This window comes from Saccostrea echinata, unplaced genomic scaffold, assembly GCF_033153115.1.
Source record: "Saccostrea echinata isolate AGI-Se365-2 ecotype Australia unplaced genomic scaffold, CSIRO_AGI_Sech_v1 ptg000025l, whole genome shotgun sequence".
Classification (NCBI taxonomy): Eukaryota; Metazoa; Mollusca; class Bivalvia; order Ostreida; family Ostreidae; genus Saccostrea; species Saccostrea echinata.
In genome coordinates, this window is record NW_026889774.1 from 3,248,766 (window position 1) to 3,272,868 (window position 24,103).

The 24,103-nt window shown below is 33.2% G+C and overlaps 1 protein-coding gene across 1 annotated transcript in view; it reads left to right on the top strand.

The window, feature by feature from the left end:
* The first annotated feature begins 3,112 nt into the window (after nt 1-3,112).
* Nucleotides 3,113-24,103, top strand: part of LOC133191884 (low-density lipoprotein receptor-related protein 2-like) — a 30,873-nt gene continuing 9,882 nt past the window's right edge. The window contains exons 1-15 of the mRNA XM_061327631.1: nt 3,113-3,187; nt 12,936-13,386; nt 13,755-14,007; nt 14,137-14,284; nt 14,687-14,797; nt 15,120-15,374; nt 17,500-17,650; nt 17,961-18,098; nt 18,396-18,501; nt 19,765-19,903; nt 20,416-20,535; nt 22,885-23,112; nt 23,263-23,443; nt 23,593-23,720; nt 23,803-23,959. Of these exons, the coding sequence (XP_061183615.1) occupies nt 3,121-3,187; nt 12,936-13,386; nt 13,755-14,007; nt 14,137-14,284; nt 14,687-14,797; nt 15,120-15,374; nt 17,500-17,650; nt 17,961-18,098; nt 18,396-18,501; nt 19,765-19,903; nt 20,416-20,535; nt 22,885-23,112; nt 23,263-23,443; nt 23,593-23,720; nt 23,803-23,959 (2,633 nt within the window). The 5' untranslated portion in view covers nt 3,113-3,120. The remainder of the gene's footprint in view (nt 3,188-12,935; nt 13,387-13,754; nt 14,008-14,136; nt 14,285-14,686; nt 14,798-15,119; nt 15,375-17,499; nt 17,651-17,960; nt 18,099-18,395; nt 18,502-19,764; nt 19,904-20,415; nt 20,536-22,884; nt 23,113-23,262; nt 23,444-23,592; nt 23,721-23,802; nt 23,960-24,103) is intronic.

Genomic DNA, 24,103 nt, shown 5'->3' on the forward strand with positions numbered 1-24,103 from the left:
TCACAAGGGTAATCACAATTACTTGAATCTCCGTACGATAATGAGGACGCGCACATTTTTACTGACTTTTTACATAGTCAGCTCATGTTCATCTATTGTTCTCCGTTTAACAGTCAGTAGTTGTATAACTTGTGTCAAAAGGAGATTAATAGACAACATGAGTTCATGGTTTAAAATGAAAAAAAAAAAACCTTGATTGTTCTTACATTCGCTGTCTCTGTATAATTATCCACGTGATTTCTTTCCTCAAGTAACTTTGTGAATACTAAATTCCGTCAAGTGACTTGTAAGGTAGCATGTTTTATACTAACTAGGACATTGTGTTAGAACATGTTAAATTGTAAGGCATTGATTTAAAATCTTCTGAACTTACAGGAATGTGGCCATATTGTTACTTCCGTTTTTAAACCTTTGTTAATGGTGTACTTGTGCCATACAGAATAAAAGGGAGATCGGGAAAGGGTGATCACGTATTTTTTTAAAAATACATGTCAATGATATTTATGCTAGTCTAATTTTAGACCCATTCTCAAAACTCCACCTCTCATGCATATTTTTATCAACTTAATGATCAGTCACGGGCAGGTTAATGTAAATTCTCTATATTTGGAAAGCAGTAAGGGCAAAGGCATAGAATTTATTTTTTACTGTATCACAGCCTTAAATCATTTTAACATTTCAATTTGGTTCCAAATTAACAAGATTCTTTAAGAAATGAACAAAAGTGAAAGTAGGTTAAGATATAAAAGCTGAAAAGGCGTTTAATGAAGTTAGTTGCTTTACAATGAACATCTATATATTAATTCCAAAGTTTTGAAAAGTGTTGAAAATTTTAGCTTTGTCCATTGATAAATTGCCAACATCATTAAAATTATACATTCACCCAGCACTGTGGTTGTTTGGTTTTATGACGCTTGACAACGTCATTGCTTCTCTATGTCCGCTCCGTCTGCCTCAATGCGCTTTTCTTGACGAGATATCATAATAAATATTACTACAAACTAATTTGAAATATTAGCACTAGTGTAGGAAAATAGCATATGTAATATGTAAAATGTATAGGCACATGCTCTTGACGATATAAAATATCTTTTAAACTCTGTTGTAACAATGTAAGTTCATTAAATAATATACTACTTTTGCTTTTATTCATATAGTTATTTTATAGCTTTTGTTACGCAGGAAAATTAAATTAACTAACAATTTATTAGCAATATTTGTTTTCCAAAAACCACTGTTGTTATCGACAATGTAAATAATGAAGTTGTTACATAGTTTCGTGTATACACAGTCTTAAACAGGTAGGAAATACAAGGGTTGTCCAAAAGCGTTTCGAAATTTTGGGACAACCCTCGTATAAATGTTAAACTGTATGAAATGAATATGATAATAGTATAAAATGTTTCACTTACAAGTACAACCACTCGATTATAGATGTAAATGTGAAGTCGGATTTAGGCCTCATTTAAACTTCCTGTCTGTTAAGAGTGTTTCAAAGTGCTGAAATTAAACATCAACACATTACAAGAGTAGCATATTAAAGTAGCACGATTCAAACTTAAAACTTTAAATTTTCATAATTTGTTTAGCTATAACATGTACTTCTCCAAACTACCTGCCTTGTCCAATGATATAAGGATCACTAGAGAACCAAACTGATCCTGTACCCAATCGAATACATGTTAATTATCACACTCATAATGCTCAACGCAGAAATATGAAGATACTCGTAAGCAAATGAATAATGTGCTCTTCAACTTATCCAACATTTTTCAGTATGGGTACCTTTGAATAAAAAGAGCATTAGAATTAATTGGAATTTATTTTTCTATATCAACGACGTTGTGTTGTCTATATTCTAATAGGAGAAAGGGGATTGTATTCCTTAGTAAACATACATTTCATGGTAAAAAAAAAATTGACATGCGTTGTTCATTATATATAATGGACATAACAAAGAAGATGGGCGAACAATGCGAGCAACAAGCAAATTGTGCCGCAAATAAAATGAGTGAAAAATTAAATCTCAATTATGATAAAATTTTCTTTAATATTTTATGTTAAATCTCCAAAAATCGCAAAAATCTCACAAACATTGAAATTATTCGTCTACAAAGTAGAATATATACACCAAAGAGGGCAAAAATGATTAATTCTTCTTCCTAAAACACAATTTTTCCGCATGAGTGGGTCTTCGCTCCATTTTTGAAAAGTTATACTCAAAGTATGCGTAAAAATATACATTCTTCGGTTAACAAAAGCATTAAACAAGGACCCACGCTATACCTTAAAAACACACATTTATGACACGACAATTCGTATCTTTAATTCTGAGAAATATTTGAAGTCCATTTAGTCAAAGGTTATATTTCAAACATAATTTAAATGCAGCTTTTTGTTTTAAGCGGAATAGCGTAGTTGTTAGCGTATTAGTCTCAAAGGGAAAATTGATAAATAGAATTTTTATTGATTGGGTTTGAACCTTAAGAATATCACATTTTTTTTAAATTCATAGAATGATTTTTTCCATAAGAAATTTCGGCAGAAATTTTTGTTTGTCATAATTTCATACCTTTCAATGATAAGAACCTTACTCTAAATTCACTAATTGATAACGACTTTTATACATTTGAAACTATGGGTACTTTGCACGCCTTTTTCGCCAATCTCCTTATTAATTTAACCACTGTGCAATACAATCATATGGAATGGACAGTAAATGTAATTCGACAATTTGTTGGGAAATCTGTGTAATATTTATATAAATTACATTAGCCTGAGTAAAAACAATTTCAATACACAGGTACTCTCTTATTTTCGTAAAAATTTACTCGTTACTCCATTCTTCAAAGAATGGAAAAAAATTGTACAAAGTTTTCATTTTGCAGAACTTTTTATGCTTTCAGCATGTGAAATTATGATATACATGTGTACTCAAATCATATAATGCAGAGTCACATGACGCATATTCGATGGGTTTGCCATATGCTTTAAGATAAGCAAAATTGGTAACCAATAAACTTAACTTCCTCATTGTCTGGGTTCGCTATAAGTATGAGCAGTTTAATTTTCGTAATGTAGAACTATTTTGCGTTTCTTGTTTTATTTATCAAGAAAATAATGCTATTTATTTCAAAAGTAATCGCAGCATTGGAAATTATAACAATACATGGATATTTCTGTTTTGGTAAGTTTATTTTCATCATCAATATATATATATATACTTACATGCATAGCAGGGACGAGGTAGTTGAAATGAGTAATTGTAATTTACTGTATTTACATTTTTTCAAAGTAATTGAAAGTATTTGTAATTGAGTTTGCTTTCAATTACGTCATTGAATGTATTTAAAGGCATTCCAAAAATGTCATGTATTTTTCAATTACATTTCAATTACATTCAAATACTTTATTTTTGAAGTTAAATTTTAAAAAAAAGGTGTTTTACCATGATGCATACCAGTAATGTTTGGCTTGAGTTTGTGTTTATTCAATAATTAAATGCCTAGTAATATTTATACAGCATAAACTCACAGCCCAGGGCAATATGAAAAGGTCAAATTTAAAGTATTGCTGCTTCAAAATATTCATGTATTTGTTATTCAAAATCTTTGGAAATAAAACTTCAGTAATTTATATGTATTTAATTACATTCTTCAAAGTAATTGAGAGTAATTAATTACATTTGTTAAAAAGCGATGTAATTGTAAGTAATTGACTAAATTATCAATGTATTTGAGAGTATTTGGTTACATTTCAAAGTAATTTACCCCAACCCTGATATATATAATCCCAGCCACAGGGCTTATTCAAAATGTTCCTGATTAAGACCGCTTATCTTTAATCCGCTTTACATCAATTAATTTTTAATTTATTTTTACACATCTTTTCTGTACACAGAATAAACTATAAGACATACTTTAAGACACACGGTTTATCTTTGTCAATGTTTTTGTCAGCAATGGTATGACCACGCGGCGCAACCTCGAAGTACGACCTATTCTATCGTTCGTCTGAAATGGTTTGGGCCCTGGATGTCGGCCTGGGTAGCTCAGTGGGTGGAGCACCTGACTTGTGATGCAGGGGTCCCGGGTTCGATTATACATTTTCTCCTTTCCTGTTACAGATTTGGTGCCGTTGACCACCCCTGGACTTGCAGGTGAAAGTCCTGCCAGGGGCAAATAAGGACTTTGGTTGTGTCTTCGAGGGCGAAGACAATTTAAGGAGGGAGGAATGTAATGGTTTGAGCCTTGGATATCGGTCTGGGTAGCTCAGTAGGTAGAGCACCTGACTAGTGATGCAGGAGTCCCGGGTTCGACTCCCTGTCATTCCATACATTCTTCTCTCTTGTTACACGTCAAATGAAGACAGAAGTTTTTATATAAGCATTTGTCCAATATCATTCACCCGTGTGATGTGACACAATTATTCCGTAAATTTTACAAGTTTTACCTCATTTAGTTTTTTTTAAAGATCTTGTCGTAAATTAAATAGAGCAAAAAAAAAAAAAAAAAAAAAAAATTCAAAGACGTTATACGGGATGTGTGTTTGTCATTTTGCTCGAAATTTATAGTTTCACTGGAAAATCTCAAATATACTTTGGAAAAGGCCGGAGAAAGTTTTTAAATGGCATATAAAAATTCAGAAATAAGAGACACAATTATTGCCTATTCGCTGTCAGGGGGCCCAAGGCTAGTCACGTCGAACAGTAAGGTTGCTCGCGTGTGGTAGAAATTAAACACCGACAAGCGGATTAAGCTTACAAAGTCAAGCCAAAGGCAATTGAAGACCTTTCTTTTTTATAGAGTGTTTTGAAATAAGTTGTTCTTGAAATTTTAGTCATATAAACAGAATGGATGTCAGTCAGTATGCAACACAAAAAGTCAAGGAAAAGGGGGAGTGGAAATTGAGAAGCAATGACGTTGTCGAAAATATTTGCATATTATTTGCGTATATAAAATTCAAGTAAAATGAAGGAAACTTAGTATTTTGACAAAAAAATTGTCTTTCAGTTGAAAAGCATTGGAACTTAGAAAATAAATCCTGCATTCGTTATATTTATCCAGATATTATAAGTGGACTGTGTCATTTGATTTCAATGACAGATTTCCTGCTGGACACTAGGTTAAAGTGCAAAGTTCTCCAGTGACGAGCTTTGAAATGGGACAGACCTGATCAGTCGAAAGCTACTTAGTATCTAGAAATCAGAAGTGCATATAAAATTGAAGTTATGATATTTTATAGCAAAACCATTGGAAACATTTGTAATCTTGTTGATTTTAACGAATTGCATTTAGTACCAGTTAGAGTTCTGCCTCCTACTCATAGTATTTAAAGAGCTAGGTTCACTTTATGCTTAAAATGGCCCTGTCCTTATATCAATTAATTGACTGTCACCCTCTGTCCCATTTCATATATCAAAATAAAGTATAGACTTAATGCTTTCATTTCCTATAACATTTCTTTTTTGAGAATCCAGGTATTGGAAAACAGGCTTTGAGAAAATGCAATGTTCTTGAATTTTGCAGAAAACATGCGAATTTGACTACCTTCAGCAAAGAATTAAAATATGAGCACAGTCCACGATCCAAAAATTAAAACATGTTTTGAGATCTTCAGAAACAGATCTTTCATTATGTAATTGCATATTTTGGATCAGAGGTTGTGCTCTATATGAAATATTGAAAAAATACCTCAACTTTTGGCCATTTTTAAGGGAATTTACCAGATATGGGAAAAATGACGCATTTTATGACGTCATAATGCATTGACTAGAGAGAAAATTACGCCATGTTCAATAGATACACGGTCAACAAGGGTCCAAGTTATAAATACTGCATTTTCAACCAAAATTGAGCAGTTTCGATTTTACAGAAATTCTCAGGGCCAAAAAAGGCCCTAAGTGGCTCATGCTCTTTGGGACTTTTCTGTTGACGAGACTTAACGAGACTGACTGATTATACCACCACTTTCTAAAGTGCGGATATATTGTTGTTTTCTCGGCCCGTCCATCCGTCTGTCACACTTTCTTCTTCCTCAATCTCCTCTTTTATTTTAAGCAGTAACCAATTAATATTTTGGAATATGATAGTTGGTGTCCTGTAGAAGTGCAATAAGGCTTCGGAATTTTCAATTTTACCCTGGGCGCAAAACGGGGGTAAAAAAAATGACGATAATTCTACAAAAACCCGGTTCCCAGAACTCCTCTTACATTTTACGCAGCAGCCTAATCATCTTTTGGAAGATGATTGACGGTGTCCTGTAGATGTGCAAAAAGGTTTCGGAATTTTTATTTTTACCCTGGGGTCGAATGGGGGTCGAAAATGGCATTTTTATACAAAAAATCCTGGTTCCAGAACTCCTCTTACATTTTACACAGTAACCTAATCATCTTTTGTAAGATGGTCGGTGGTGTCCTGTAGATGTTCAATAAGATTTTGAATTTTCATTTACACCCTAGGGGTCAAATGGGGTCGAAAAATGATTTTTTTTCCCACAAAAATCCCTGGAACTCCTCTTTCATTTTACGCAGTAGCAAATCATTTTTTTAAGATGACTGCTGCTATCCTATAGATGTGCAATAAGGTTTTGCAATTTTCATTTTTACCATTAAATCCAAAGAGAAATTAAAAAAATGCCTTTTTTTTTTTTTTTTTTTTTTTTTTTTTTTTTACAAAAACCCCTAGTTCAAAGAATTCCTCTTACATTTTATGCAGTATCCAAGTCATCTTTTGGAGGGTGATTGCTGGTGTTCTGTAGATTCCAATTAAGTTTTGGAACTTTCATTTTTGCCCTAGAGCCAAAAGGGAGGGGATAAAAAACCCATTTTCTTCTTATATTTTACACAATAGCCAAATCCTCTTTTGGAAGGTGCTTGCTGGTGTCCTTTAGATATGTAATAAAATTTTGAATTTTTCGATTTCACTTTGGGACCAAACGGGGGTCAAAAAATGATATTTTTTCTACAAAAAACCCTGCTTTTCAGAACTTCTCTTACACTTAAAACAGTAGCCTAATCATCTTTTGGAGATGGTGTCCTGTAGATGTGCAATAAGGTTACGGAATATTTATTATCACCCTAGGGGTCAAATGGGGACGAAAAATGATGTCCCCCAAACCCCCCTCGACCCCAGAACTCCATCTATAAAATTTCGAGGTTCCTAAAAGTTTGGATGCGTAGGATAAGTGTATGTTGGTAAACTTTTAAAGTGCCATGAGATTAGGTACTGAAAATACAAGGGACCATATCGAGGTGAGGGAAAAGATTACTAACATACAAAATATAGCATGCTTTACACGAAATATTGAAAAATAAGCTCATTGTTTTTCTATCTTTATTTTGTCACACCATCGACTTAGAAACTTGAAGTTTGATCTAGGTAGGGCAAAGGAGAGAGAAAATATACCCTGGACAAGTATTTAACACGAAGACGTTTTCTGACCTTGACCTTTCACTTTATAAATGCACACCCTCCGCCGCAAAAATGCTCTTTGAGTGAAATATGAGCCCAACTGAGCCAAGGGGAGAGAAAATATGCTTTGGACAAGGATTTTACACGGAAATGTTTTTTCAACCTTGACCTTTTATCCAGAAAATTAATTCAAGTTCACTGTACATCCTCTATCAAAGTGCACTCTTTCGGTGAAGTATGAGTCTGACTTAGCCAAGGGCAAAACTATGCTCTGTACAAGGATATTTTATGCAAAGAAATTTCCTGACCTTTACCTTTTCTCTAAAAAATGGTTCAAGGTCACTGCACACTCTCTACCCAATGGCACTCTATGGATGAAGCATGAATCTAACGGAGCCACGGGGGGGAAAGTATGCTATTAACAAGGATTTTACCGAGAACGTTTTTGTCTTTTTGACCTTGATCTTTGCTTGAAAAAAAATTGGTTCAAGTTTCTTGAACACCCTCTACCCATGGGTACTCTTTCGAGAAAGTTTGAGCCAGGTAAGGTCGAAGGGAGAGAAACAGAGAGGAACTCTGAACAAAATTTTCTTATGCAAAGAGATTCTGACCTTGACCTTTCATCTAAAAAATTGGTTTTAGGTCACTGCACACCCTCTACCCAAGGGCACTCTATGGATGAAATTGAGCCCAACTGAGCAAAGGAGAGAGAAAATATGCTCCAAAAAAGGATTTACGGAGCTTTTTTTTTTTTTACCTTTGGCCTTTGCTTGGAAAATTTGGTTTAAGGTCCCTGCACTACCTTTACAAATGGGTGAAGTTTTGGCCAGGAAGAGTCAAGGGGATGGAAAATATACACCAGACAAGGGTTTTTTTTAACCAAAATTTTCAAGGAATGGGTGAGGTTGACCCCAGGGCAATGCCTAATACAACTAAATTGTTCCTGACAAAAATGCAAGAAAACATGCTTTAAAAGAACCCTCTCTAGAATTCTATTTCTATGGTACTTTTTTGCAGTTAGAGTAATCTGTCCTCTGAGGTGAAAACTACACTTTTGCAGTGTATAACAATACTTATTTATTAATTTAAGTACCAGTGTATTTTAAAAATTAAAAAAAAGATTTGAAACTTTACTTGAATTTATTTTCCCCATTTATGGAAGCAAAAGTACAGGTAATTAGTACTAATCAAGCAAAATGTGTCTTTGGAAATTGTCATTAAAATGTGTAAATAATTTGACAAATTGAACAATACATTTTAAGGATTGAATTTAATAGATACTAAAGTTTGTTGCTTTCATTCTTTTTAAGATATTTAATATTCCAGTTTCATGTAGAGGGGATGACTTCCAGGGGTCCTGACCTATATACTATTTAATGCGTCTTGTTTGCAAGATTGTATATATGGTATTTGTATTTGGTTTGGGGTAAATCTTTCAACCGTTTTTGAGATATTTGGCCATTTCAATGGGGTTGCGGTCAATGCTCATGAGCTTTATTATGTTTAATGTGCCATGACACAAAGAACAGATTATAAATATGGTTAATATAGTTAAAGCTTAAATGTTTCTGAGATATATGATCATTTCCCGTTTCAGCGGGTGGGAATGACCTCCAGGGGTCATGAACTATATACCATTTTATGTGTCATGATACAAGGTTATATAGATTGGATTTGGGATAAAGCTTTTATTTGAGATACTTACCTGTATTCTGTCTTCCTTGCAGAGTTATGGTTCATTCCTCTCTCAGACATACAGTAAATGTATGACCTGATGGTAGAAAGTGGCCTTCTTTTGTCAGCTAGTCCATAAAGCATTTAAATCCATTTAAAACATGATACAAGTTCGTACTTAAAACCACAAAATAGATTGTATATGAAATAATCCATCATGTCAGTAACACAAATTCCAAGTGCAAATCATCTAAAACCACTGCTGCAATTTGGGAAGGACGCTTGTAACTTTGGGAGGTTGCAAAACCTCCATCTAGAAATTTTCCAAAGAGGGGGTAGTTGAGACAAATATGATAAGAAAACAAATGAAATTGGGATATGTATATTTGAGCGAATTCAATCAGGGTCACCCGGGTGGGTTTGAAAGCCCCCCCCCCCCCAATAAATTATTCTGATAACACAAGAGGCCTATTGGCCACATGCTCACCTGAGCAATTTTTGCTCATTTTAATACATGAGTATCTTTTATGTAAGTTATAGAACAACTATTGTGGGTTCTTCATTACAAAGGTAGAAAGGAGAGTACAATTAGAGGCAAACACCTATGTGCGGGCATTACTGTGTTATAATAGCATCGGTTTGGGAGTTGGAAGTGGCAAAAGAAAGCGTGTTAAAATAAACAGTCCTAACATAATAATATGTTTATTTGTACTAGATATAGACTCTTACTTGTGAAACAGGAACTAAATAAGAAGCTACTTGTACTCCTTGTTGTATTATACTTGTACCTAACCACAGTGTAATAACTAAATGAAAACTACTTCATATAACATGTATAAAACACAAGAACACATGCGTGTCGGCTTAAATCTTTAAGAATTAAAAAAGAATCTACCTTCTTTACAGGGAAGGCTCATGTACACAACTGTAATATATTAACTTAAAACTTGATAATATTCACATCCCTATTTTAAAAGTTAATCTGGAAAACGTATACCTGTAAACATCACAACACATACATAATTAAAAGCTAATACTCCCTTCTATGTGGATCTAGCCCATGCAGGAATTTAGAGATGATCGATATTTAAGGTAGTACACAATAGATAGGCCAAAATTTTCCTGAATTCATTTTTTTTTTAAACTTTGAGATTTTGTTCTAAAATACAAAATCTCTCTTATATGAAAGGAATTTGACCGCACATTTTTTGCCAACATAGTTAAAAATATGGTCTATCAGACCCCTGTAAGAAGAATGTGAAATCAGACATTCGACTTGAGAATGTGCCTTGTCTAAAAACTATCAATTGATCAAATGCAAACTTGTGTGATGCTTTTTATAAAGGCAACCATTTTGTTACTAAAATTCAGTAAAGTGTGTTGATACTGGTAAATTTGAGTAAAATGTTATGTAAAAAATAGACCTTAAATAACTCCAGAATTGAAAATTCCCATGTAAATATGCTAGACTTTAAGTCCTCTTAAGAGATAATGTATGATTCAATTTTTACAAAAATCAACAGAATGATTGAAATGAAATGGATCCCAAAATAAAATGTATCAAGTTGATCCGATGGTTTCAGATATTCTGGCAATAAAAAAATCCATGGCAAAAAACTTAAAGATCCAGTAGATGACGTCACAATATTTGATCTTTGACCTCTTAATATGACTTTGACCTTTATCACATAAAGAATAGAGACTCTTTATATACATTTCCAAATATCAGCCTTCTATTATTTATAATCAAAAGTTACTTTGCATATAATAACAGACTGTTATATTACATTTAGACAGCATAAACACATTCTAAAATGTAGGCTCCCAAGTGACCAATATATAGGATGTCCCTTATTTTGTAACAAATTGCCGAAAAACATGTCACAGCTTATTAATTTTCTGATAAAGATTATTGATTATTGACAATAAAGTGATATTATTTTTTTTATGGCCCGGGATCGAAAGATCCCGGGGGTATATTGTTTTTGTCCTGTCTGTTTGTCTGTCTGTCTGTTGTCAACTTAGCCCATAACTATTGCGCTGTCAAGGGTAGGGCTTTAATTTTTGACATGAGTGTTCATTATGACAAAACCTTTCCATTGGTACAGAAATTTTTGATCATGTGACCTCATCTGTGACCTTTGACCTACATTTGAAAAACTTTAACATTGGCCATTACTATTGCACTGTAGTCTACGTCCCACTCCAGAATTGTGTTACCATCGGGGGCATAGTGTTTCACAAACACATCTTGTTTCTCATGTACTTTTTAAGAAATGATTAAAAATAGATTTCATGGGTGTTTCGTACTACCTTAAGCCCTACGGGAAGTTTCTAAACACCAATTATTTGGAAAGTCCATATTTTCGCTTGTTAATCAGTTAGAATACTCAAGGAAAGGGAAGTAAAAATACTAGTAAAACCCTTAAATCTCTGATTATTTTGCAAACAATTCACAAATTCTGCATTTCCCGAACAATACTGGGGAAAACGTATTATGCATGGTTGTCCGTATTTATGAGTCTGCTACGAATTCGTTACTTCACGTTGCGTTTTTATCTACTTTACTGGAAAGGATTCAGACTCTTATATGGTTCATTTCCAGTGGTTTCCAAAGGTCCTGATCGGAATGCAAGGTGATTTGAAAAATAGGAATATCAAGGCAGAAATCAATTCAAACACATCTTCTTGCTAAACTCCCTTGATTGAATTTTCTGTTATTGCTCAATATCTTATATAGGGTCATTACATAGAGGTCCTTTTCTACTTATAGAGTAGTGAAATATTGGAATATTTTCATGGCCCACATCTATTGAATTCTCGACTGGAATAGATTCAGCGTATACTATTCAATACATATCATCAGCACATATTATCAAGGTCACATAGAGATGGCTAGGAGGAACAAATGGGGATTAATTGGTTTTTGTCCGAAATATAAACTACTTTTGTTGGAATGTGACCAACGAGAAACAGTTACAATGTACATACTTAAGATACAAATACTTGGTGTAGCTCTTGTTCATCGTACTATGACACAAGTTGCTTTTAAATGAAATTTGAATTTTGACTGAGTATAAACAAAAACCACTCCAGTCTATTATTGACAGAAATCTGTCTTCAATCGCATCAGCTACTTGTTACAGTAATTAGTAATTACAAGTTCTTACAATGTCAAGTCCTTTTAACTAGAAATAGACATATTGAAGGTATTATGTAAAGAAGTCAATGGTTACAGTTTATGTACACAATTTGACGCATACAAAGGTATCATTACTGAACGGAATACTACACAAGATGCAACCAATGCCTCAGGTAGCTGTGAAAGTTCTTTTGTAAATGTATATAATCGCATAACTGTGCCATTTTAAAATTTAGGATGTTAAACTGTTGATACATACGATTATCATAATATTATTAGGAAACCTCCCCCATACCGTTAAATAATATGCTAAGGATTGGAGTAACTGCTGAGAAGGATATTGGATACCTTAACTCCCTTAAATCAGATTATTGATATTATACTTTGTAAAATTTTGTCTTGACATTTTTTTGGGAATAAAATCGGGACATGCTTGAAAAGTAACTATTGTATATTTCATAGTGTGATGATTGTGGCATTCAAAATTAGATTTTCTAGCGCAGGATTAGATATATTGCGGCAAGAGAGTCTTTGAAATGTACAATCTCTAAAAAAAAAACCTCTTTATTTGTCTTTTGAAAAAAATTGCAAGCAATTTCGCAAGATTTGTAGACCGCTTGTTCTTTCATATTCAGAGGCAACATAGCATTATTCATTTACAACTCAATACTGAATATATTCAGATATATATAAACTAAATATTTTAGGCATCCCTGGTGACAGAGGACTCGTTCTTGGAATTTGGAATCCTGCATCGCTAGCCACCATCACAGAAATACCAAGAGCCCCAGCAAGTTATTTCACAAATGTCTCGAAGTCTTTAAATCCATCAAATGCGCAGATAACAAGCATTGCGTCTGATGAAAGAAATAAAATAGTTTTTATTGCCGTTAAATACTCAATATATGCATTTCATAAGTTTAACATATGGCAAAATGAATCAAAGACCTTCACAATTAGCCTTGCATATGAAAGAAAATCTGCAGGTTTTGGTCAAATAACATTTGATTATGTTTCCAACAATCTATACTGGTGTGATTCACTTCTAAACTGGATAGCCATGAAACCGGCGTATGGGCAGAATAATTCAATATACAGAATCGTTGTTCAAGATGACTTATATCAACCGGAAGGCTTGACTCTAGATTCAGAAGATGGGTATGTTATACATGTAATACTCTCTTTTATAAAAGAAAATAAACACTTTTCTGTATTGCAAAATTTCTGTCGTCTGAATATATCATTATGAAAATGCAAAAAGCAACAAGTGAATTGGAAATAAGTTTCTTTTCAAATTTTTATTCAAGCATACAAATCATCAGTTGCATTTTATTCAAATTCTATATCTTTACTTTTTGAAAATCTCTTTGTTTCTTTTAGATGTTTATTTATGTATTTTCATTTTAGATCTTTTACTAAGAAATATACAAGATTTAGCTTACGATGTTGTTCATGTAAATATAAATGTACGTACATGTTCTTTTGCTTTATTTCCATACATAAAGCATGCTTTTTTAATGCAACAGATTGATGTTTTTCTCTGACAATGATCTAAATCCACGCATTGAAAAGGCCTCCATGGACGGAAAGAATAGAACTGTAATAGTGCACACCAGTCTGATACGAATATTGGCCCTCTCTGTAGACACTGTCAATGATTTATTGTACTGGGCAGATTCTGGGAGACAGACTGTTGAGGTCAGCCATTTTGATGGATCGAATAGAAGAGTGTTGAGACGGAATAACCAGGTTTCATTGACTGGGATTCACTATCATCAGGTTTTGTGCATTCCGATTTTGCAATTAGATGTCAATAAATTTTGCTATGCCATTCTTTATGTTATTATCTCTAGGATATGATCCAATTTTTGCATTGTAATCAATAGATGTTCTTTTAATTTTTGTCAGAATATTTTGCATGCTGCAAGCGCTGGCTCAAAACAGATATTTGGATTCGATGTGAAATCAGGGTCTGTACTCTACAAGTTAACGATGGCAACAGTACAACCGTTTGCTGTTCATGTTTATGATGCAGAAACACAAATCTCATATGCTGGTATAAAATGCAAACATTTCTGAAGCTACCTCTCAAACATGCTGGGTCCCGTTTTACGAAAGAACTTAACGACTATGACCAAAACTTTCCTTGATTGTAAAATTTTGCAAAATTAATGATTCTGTTTAAAATTACTAGAGTAAAAATATCTTACTGCATTCTTTTTAAAAAATAATAAAACCATCTGTAATTTAATATAAATTGGAAAGATATAAGCTGAATTAAAGTTTGGTCTTAGTCGTAAGTTCTTTTGTAAAACGGGCCCCAGTACTTCAAACTTGACATACTTTGTAATTTTGTCAATTCTTTCTATATCTGAAATAAATGTATTGTTTTGACATTATCGTTTTTTAATCAAATACATGAATATTATATGTTTCATTCACTTCCTTCAATACGTAGATCCTTGCTCATCTCGCCGTTGTCAGCATATGTGTGTCAACACTCCTGCAGGAGCCACCTGCCTCTGTGCTGAGGGTTATCAATTATCCACGGACGGATCTTCATGCAGAGGTACATTGATATTTTCCGCATTCAAATGACAAATAAATTCACATTCAATAATATGAAAACATTACGTAAACACTAAAATGATTAATATTGTATAATTCGTTCGCCGATATTTGATCTTTACAACAAAAATTGTATATAAAGTAAACATTGTGCAAAAGAGTATTCGTAAAACATTTTTTTTTTTATGTCGAATTGCTCTTTTGAATTTGGAAATTAGCAGCAAAGGTAGATGTTACGGGGAATAAAGGAAAAAAAGAAACTTTTACAGCCATATATATCATATTCTTATAAAATAAATTAAATCTAGTGTAAAATTGTACAGATCCCTCCTGGTTCCACAACAAAGGATTCATCGTTAGCAACGCTACAGCATTTTCCATGTTGGAGGTAAACTCTGTCAATGGAAGACCAGGTCGGGTTTCTATCCTTAAGGTGCCCTTCTCTATTATTGAAACGTTTGCTGTAGACCCCGAATCGGATCTTATCTATTTTGTGGACAGTGTTGGTAACATGTTAAAGGAATTGAACATCATCACTCGACAAATTAAAACATTAGCTTCTATTGAAAATGCCACAGGTAATATATTATTTAATCAATATTGTACATTATCATATTCATGTATTTTCTCAGTAATTCGAGTTGGCATGTCTTTTCCTAATTGAAGCAGTTTATTCTAACAAAAGTGTACTATATTTATATAATAGTGTTGTGTTTCGCATGTACTAAATAGAAGTCAGGGTTTGACACATGTTGCACGGGCCGAAGGCGAGTGCACTATTTGACAAACCCTGACTACTACATGTATATATTTATCGCATAGTGTTCTAAGGATTTATATAGCGTAAGCATACTATGCCGAAATAGTGCACGGCTTCTTTTTCTGAAGAAAATCCACAGCGCCCACACCGGGGATATAACAACCCCAAGATTGTCAGTCCAACGTGCTACGTACCAATTTAGCTACGGAAGCCGTTCTCTATTACTGTGTATTTTAATATATATATATAAATTTGTTTCACATATTTGATACTTAAAGAAAAAATAAACAAAATTATTTTTCTTAAATAGTTTCTTGCAACATTTTTACCTTCACTCAACTAAAATTCTCTCTGTACATTATACCTTGAACACTCAAAATTAAGAAAAAAAAAGATTATGACGTATAATGTAATACAACTTGATGTCATAATAGGGTGTAGTGAACATGCATGATAACAGGTAATGAAACATTGGAAATGGAGAAAAAATTGTCGTTTTCTACAACAGTCAACATAATAATAACAATAAAGTTGTGCTTTGCATGCACTATGCCTTAATAGTAGTTAAGGTTTGAGACATAGTGCACTCGCCTCCGGGTCGTGCACCATGTGTCAAACCCTGACTACTAGCGCGCTTCATGAAATATGCCTACGTGACAAGTCTGTGTGATTTACACACCAATAACTCACACAAAACTTAAAAACATTCCTTAAATAGATTAGTGTTATATAAAAGAAAACATTTAAGGGATATTTTTAAGTTTTGTGTGAGTTATTGCTGTGTAAATCACACAGACTTGTCACGTAGGCATATTTCATGAAGCGCGCTAGCGTTTTTAAGTTTTGTGTTTAAAACATGCAAAGGCGGATCCAGGGCAGGTGCGCCGGGCGCACGCCCCCCCCCCCCCCCATTTCAATTTTTTGTATGTAGAACTTATGTGTCCATTATCCTAAAATCAAGGAAAAAACATCTCTTATTTGTAAGGATTCGTCAGGCTTTGCCCTAGACCCACTGGGGGGCTTCAATGCAGCCCCCAGACCGTTCTGCCTTCTGCAATTTAAAAATAGAAAAAAAATAAATATGACCATCTGAATTTGGTAAATACTTTTGATTTGCTATATCAAAACTTTGATACAAACTTTGCTTCTTTGATTAACCATAGAACATTATAATTTATTATGGAAAACTATAATTTGCCGGTATTGAGATTATCCTTAGATTTTTTTTTAGTAGGTCCCTTGCAACAAACCAACTTTTTTTCAAGAATCATTAAAATATTTGCTAGATCTCTGTTTATACATAAGTAAAATGAATAGTGTCATGAAAGATGTTTTAAAAATCAGGTACACATTTTCATAGCTTTTACTAAAAAATGAGAACTCTTTCTTATCACAAGGATATCCTCTCCTCAGCCAGGAACAATAAGTCTTATAATTATTATTTATAGGCACAAGCTACAAACTCCCCCCCCCCCCCCCCCCGGCCCAACATGAAAATAAACACTAGATCTTTGTTTATATAAGTCAAATAAATAAATTTAACCACTTGAAGTTTAATCTTTATTCAAGAAAAAAAATGTAAAGGTTTATAAGGGAAATGGCAGAAACATAGAATTTTGAACATCTTATAAAATTTACAATTCCTCGATATTTTAGAAATTTTATATTTGTGTCATTTACAACCAAAATGAATTAGAAAAAAATCATACTAATCCATGCATCCCTTTTTTTCGTAGCAAGTGTCCTTAAGGTCGGGAAAGACATATTTAAGTCATAATTTAGAATCAACATATTATTGGAAATTGCTTTGTCAAAATAAATGTGATAAGCTTCAAGACACATAAATGCATCTTTTTTCTTCAGAATACATAAAATCCCTGATCCAATATAGTGGAGTTCGTAGAGGCAATTAACCAATATTCACAAAGTAAAATTTTATGTAGATCTGAATTTTGACTGGATTGCTAATCTTCTTGAATGGATAGAACCTGCGCAATCTACAATACGAGCATTTTCTATTAACTCTGGAACGACTTCAGTAATATATTCAGGACTTCAACAACCAACATCACTCACAGTGGACTCACATAATGGGTGTGTAATACGCACATTTTAATAAGTCTTTTCTTTGAAAATAATGGATGGATTATTGAAAAAAATCTAATACGTGATAAATTCAATATCATACAAAAACCTTGCTAACAATTCTTTAATTTAGTAAATGAACAAGACAATATCTAAAATAGTACTAAATGAATTTCAAACGACTTACAGAATACACCACAAGCGAAGATCTTGGTAAAATAACAGTATTCTAGATTTCAAAAATAAAATCCGGATCAGTGAAGGGAAAATTTGTTATTATCTTTTTTAAGTATTTCATGAGTTGAATTTTCTATTTCAGATACCTGTTTTGGCTTTCTGGAAGAACACAAATATCAATAATGCGAGGAACGTTAAGTAGAGGTCTGGCAGAAACTATCGTAACGTCAGCAAATCTACACCACCCAAGCTCTCTTTATTACGACGTTACAAGCAACAGGTATATTAGAATAATTTTACAAAAAGCTCAAGATTTTATTTTCTATTTAATTTGAAATTAAGTGCATGCATTAAAGATTTATTTATGTGCAATAGCAAAATATCACTTCAATTTGCAATAGGAGGACAAATAGTGGGAAAGGGGGTTGTTAAACTGTGAACCATATTCTGAATACTATTTGACCATTGATCTAACTCATTACTTATTTCTTTGACGTTTGAATTGTAACATTGTAAATGAACGTTCTAAGATCCTTACTTTTAAGACTCAAAATGTACACAGCTTTTCATGTTTCAGGATATACTGGGTAGACAGATCAATAATTAAAAGCTGCATGACAAATGGATCTGATATTAAAAGCCATGTCATCACGCTAGGTGCAACACAGGCTTTCGCATATAAGGTTAAATCATTAATACTTAATACATTTACTAAAATGTTTTATAAATTGTATATATCTAGTAGAATGCGGGCTTTGTATCATTGTAATGGCCCTGTTCCAAATTTCACCATGATTTTTTGACCTTGAAGTTTGACCTACTTTTCTAAAATTTTAAAATTGGTTATAACTTTAGAATGAGAGAAGATAGGACATTCCTATTTGACTTGTACATTACCTATGACAAGGTTTTTTCCGAACATGCTAAGTTTTTTGTCCTCATGACCTTGTCCTTTAAGTTTGATCTGATTTTCAAAAATTTTAACATTGGTGATAACTTTTGAATGACAGAAGAAAGGAAGTTCATATTTGACAAGTGCATCACCTGTGACAAGAAGTTTCCGAAGGAGCTTTGATATTTGACCCTGTGACCCTGAGCTTCAAGTTTGACATACTTTTCGAAAGTTTTATCAATTTTGCTAACTTTTGAGGGAGAAAATTCATATTTGCATGAACATTACCTGTGAGAAGAAAATGCACTATAACTTTTAACCATATGACCTTGACCTTAAAGTTTGACCTAACTTTCAACAATTTTTACATTTCTGATAGCTTTTGAGTGGCAGAAGGTAGGACATTTATATTTGACATGTGCATTACCTGTTTCAAGATCTTTTCGACATTTTTTGGACCTCGTGACCTCGACCTTTAAGTTTAACCCACAGTCTTTTTAAATTTTTTTTTTTACATTGGTAAGCTTTTTTGAATGAGATATTTTACATGTACATTAGATATGACAACACCTTTCAGAAAGCTTACGCTAACACGGGATATGTAAATTTATCTGCAATATCTGCAACATTAATTTCCATATTAACAATCAAAGAAAGCATTTTTTGTTTAAATTTACGTCTGTATAAATAATCGTTTAAAGTAGGATTGAGTGTCATTGAACTACTGCTCAATAAATCGATACAGGTGGCTTGCTTAGCTCGGTGTTTTCGACCGTGGCCTTTCATTAGAAATAAGGAGATGATATTCAGTGGATGTAAATATAAGTGAAAAAGGGCTCAAAGCCATCTAAAATGTTTTTGTGTTAGTCTGAAGTTCTTTTGTTTGTTTGTCTAAAGTCTGAGTTTTTTGTTGGTTATGACGTCGAAGTTGGTTATGACGATATGTAATGTAATCATTTTAAGTTATACGTAACTACTTAGTCATTAGCATATTTGTAGCAAAAACATATATCAAAATAATTTCTTATTTAACCAAAAAATAATCTTTTTGTAGGATTTCTTTGGTTGGATCAATGCAGATAAGATATTCTTTACAAGGAAGTCATCCATTTCTCGAGAGACTGCGCTGAATATTGTACAAAACGCAAAACATGTTTCCATATTTGATTCTTCCCTGCAGCAGGATAGAAGAGGCAAGTTCTTTTTAATCAGAGGTAGTTTAGAAGGTAGCCCTCATACATTTGTTGCTTTCTTTAGATGAAATAAATATCTATCCGTCAATTTTACATCTCTGGTACAAATTTTATGGCAAAGAAAGGTGACTACTTAAATAATAAGCAAATAATGTACAAACCAACCTTTTGATTTAAAGAGCATAATTAAATTTTTAATGATACAGCAAGTAGGAAAAAACTATCTGCTTTGAAAAAATGCTTCATGTTATCTTCAAATAAAGCTATTTTAGTAACACCATTATCTTTATATTTCACAATTGATTAACTAGTCAAGTAATAAGATATGCTGACAACACGAAGAATTATGGACTTTCATTGAAAGGAAGCAAAAATATGTGTGTTATGTTTGTGTGTGTGTGTGTGTGTGTGTGTGAGGGAGAGAGAGAGAGAGAGAGAGAGAGAGAGAGAGTTATCATTTGATTATGCCTTTCTTTTAAAGATTTTTATAAACTATTTTGTATAACATGTAGGTGGCTGTCACATACTGAATGGTGGCTGTGAGGATATTTGTGTTCCTTCAGAAAATGGTCGAAAATGTGAATGTGATATTGGACTACAACTACAATCAGATTTAAAAACGTGTGATAGCAGTGAGTCTTTTTTCTTTCTGTCACCAGTGAGATATGATCCAGTTCTATATATTCTTGTAAGAAGCCGTATGTTATTTCCTAATAAAATCGATCAGAAAATTGGCCGCAGTAACAAGTGGCAATGACCTTCAAATATGACACGAGTAATCCATCAAGGATCTGGAAAGGTTTTTTTTCCAGAATGGTTTTCAGGTCCTAAGATGCACTGACTCTAGACTACTTGAGTAAGGGCTCTGAAATACAGAAAAATATATAGCAGAAAAGGTCAAACCATCAAAATGTACATAAATGATAAAAAATATTCTAATAACAAACCAACATCATGCATCAAGGGAAAGTGGGGGAGAATTATAGAATTTTTTCATGAAATCAAAGCATGCTATGAAAGCAAATGTACCGCAAACCCTGTGTTGAACCCTAGCCTTTTTCTATGCCCCCGTAATCCAAGATAGTTTTTGGTCTGTCCGCCTCCCTCTTTCTCTCTGTCTATTTGTCTATTTGTCAGTCCGCAGAAACATTAAATAACATTGCCCATAACCTTTCACTGGTAGGAGCCAGGGCTTTCATTGGGTACCAACATACTCGTCCTATTACCTATGACCCTTGACTTTGACCCATCTTTACCAAATTTTCTCAAATTTTAACACTGCTTTATGTTTTAAACGGATGGTGCTAGGGCTTTCATACTTTCATACTTCACATATGTATTTCTTGTAATAAGACTTTGCCTTTTTTTAAGATTTTGATCTTGATGTTCGGTCTACCTTCGAAAACCTTCAACCTTAGCCATAACTTTTGAATGATTGATGTTAGGGCTTTCATATTTCACATATGTACTTCTAGTGACAGGACCTTCCTTTTGATACCAACATTTGTGACGTTTTGAACGTGATCTTGGAGTTTGACCTATTTTTGAAAATTTTAATCTTGGCAATTTCTTTGAACAGTTGGTGCTAAGTCTTTCATATTTCACATGTTTATTTCTTTTGACAAGACCTTCCGTCGGGTACCACCATTTGTGACCTTTGGACCTTTAAGTTTGATCTACTTTTTTAAAAAAAATAACCTTGGCCATAACTTTTGCTTCTTTCACATCTGTATTTTTTGTGACAAGACTTTCCTTTGGATACCAACATTTTTGATCTCTTGACCTTTCCCCTTGGAGTTTGACTTGATTTGGGATTTTTAACCTTGGTCATAGCTGTCATACGGGGGTATCAGTGTTTTGCAAATATATCTTGTTGTATTTAACCTTGTGAAATGGCGTGATATGAAAATATTTAACAGAGTTCTTTTTTAAAACTGGCCATTAATCTATTTAAAGTTTTACTGAACATTTCAGAGGTTTTGAAATAAACCAGAATGTTATAAATATTTTAATTAAAGCTATATAATAAAACAAAAGAAGACTAGTACATAACGTACCTATGTTTAAAACGTTAAAGCATGTTGTTCCTTTTAAGCTGGCTCGCTTTGTGATCGGGAATTCAGGGTTCATTAGCTTGTTTCCGGCGGCAAACCTCGTATATTTAACAAGGGAAGGTAGCCATCGCCAAGCATCCATCATTAGAAGTAAAAGTCACGAGTGTTTCGGGTATAATCATAAAAATGAAAGTCACGTGTCCCAGTAGGCATTGGCATGTTAAAGAACAACTAATCTTCTTTGCTGGAAATGTAAAAATTCGTTTGCATGACTTATTGTCTTGTTTGTACAGATAAATTGCTTATTTCATCACTACCTCTTTTAGATTTGATCCCAATTTCCACCAGTCATGCAAGATTTTTGTTTTGGTGACTATCTCTTTAGCTGATGTCATATCCTGCTGAGAGTTACGCTGATCAGCCTAATATTGATATTATTTTATCATGAATCCTTAATGTACAGATACATAGTGCAGTACATGTTTTAATGTATTCAAACTACATGTTAGCGTATATTTTGTCATGTACAAGTTGACACTGTTGAATTGGATTCAGCACTGTGTGCGTTTATGTTCATGCTATTTGCTTGAATTCAGAACTTGATGGAGCAAACTTCAGACTGAGTAATAGCACTAAATATAATTCAACTAAAAAAGGGACATACCTGTTCAGTCAATTACTTTCAAGCAATTTATAGGTAGGTTTATCTATATCTGATCTTTTCTCCTTAAGAAACCCATCTGTTACATAAACACATGCGCACATAAAATCAAAAAACCTAATATTAAGTGCAACTCTATATATGAATAGACCATCGAAATGTCTTATGTCAGGAGATTGAAAACATGGAAATATGATATTTAAGTGATTAATAGTGCCTTTCTGCTTTTCTTTTTAGAAAACTTATAATTTATGTTTATATCTTAGGTGCTTATTCCACAAATTTCCTTCTTGTTTCCGATTATTCCCACGGTCGAATCCTTCAGGTTGACATTAGCACAGGGAATATAGTCAAACTACCAATAATTGTAAAAACTCCTCCAGGAATGACATTTGATAAATTGGGAATGGAACTCATCTACTCCGTTGTCTCCTCGAAAACTATTATGTCGACCACACTTCATGGAATGAACACATCGTTGGTTTATGCGACAGGTATTCTGAATGGATGTTAAATACAATACACTAACACCTGTTCATAAGTCAATGTTTTTGAAAAGTATTCTTTTTTGAAATTGCAAACATTTTCCCAATAACTATAATTTTTGATCGACGTTGCCATAAATCTTTCATCCAAATGTCTAGGATTCGCTCATGCAGAACGTTTGACCATTGACTATTCAACGGGAAACATTTACTATACTGCAGAAGGTTCTACTCCAAATCAGAGCTATATTGGAGTTGTACATAGAGTCACCTTACACCACAGGACTTTGTTTTCAAACATGCACAGTCCAAGAGATATTGTGGTATATCCGTCAAAAGGGTTAGTTTATTTCTGCATAATAAATACACATACTGTTGTTGAAAAAAATGATGACCAGATTTGAAATTGCCTCAAAATTGGTTTTTGTAAGAAATAAGGAAAGGAAAGATTCATTGTACAGTCTTCTTATTTTTTTTTTTACCTTTCAGCTTTTTGTACTGGACAGAATTTGGGAATATAACAGAAATTGGTAGATCATATATGGATGGAACGTCAAAAAAGTATATAGCAACAACAGATATTGGATGGCCAAACGGTCTCGCTATAGATTTTATTTGTAAGTACAACTATAGTCAGTAACATTTTCCATATTTTTCAAAACATACTTCAAAGGAGCATAATCTTTTTTTATTTTGTAGCCAACAGACTATACTGGACAGATGGCCTTCGAAATCGCATAGAGTATTCAGATTTAAATGGAGGAAACAGACAAGTTTTAACAACTGATAATGACGCACATCTAATGAGTATTGTGATTCATGGACAATATTTATATTACACTGCGTGGAATAGACAGTAAATTAAATTTTTACAATTTCTGTACAAATAAAAATAATCTATAGGTAAAAAAAATATCCAGCAATTAGTTTTAACACTTATACCTGTACGTTTTTGATTTGACAATGAAAATGTGCAGACCAACAGTTTCAGTACTTTAAA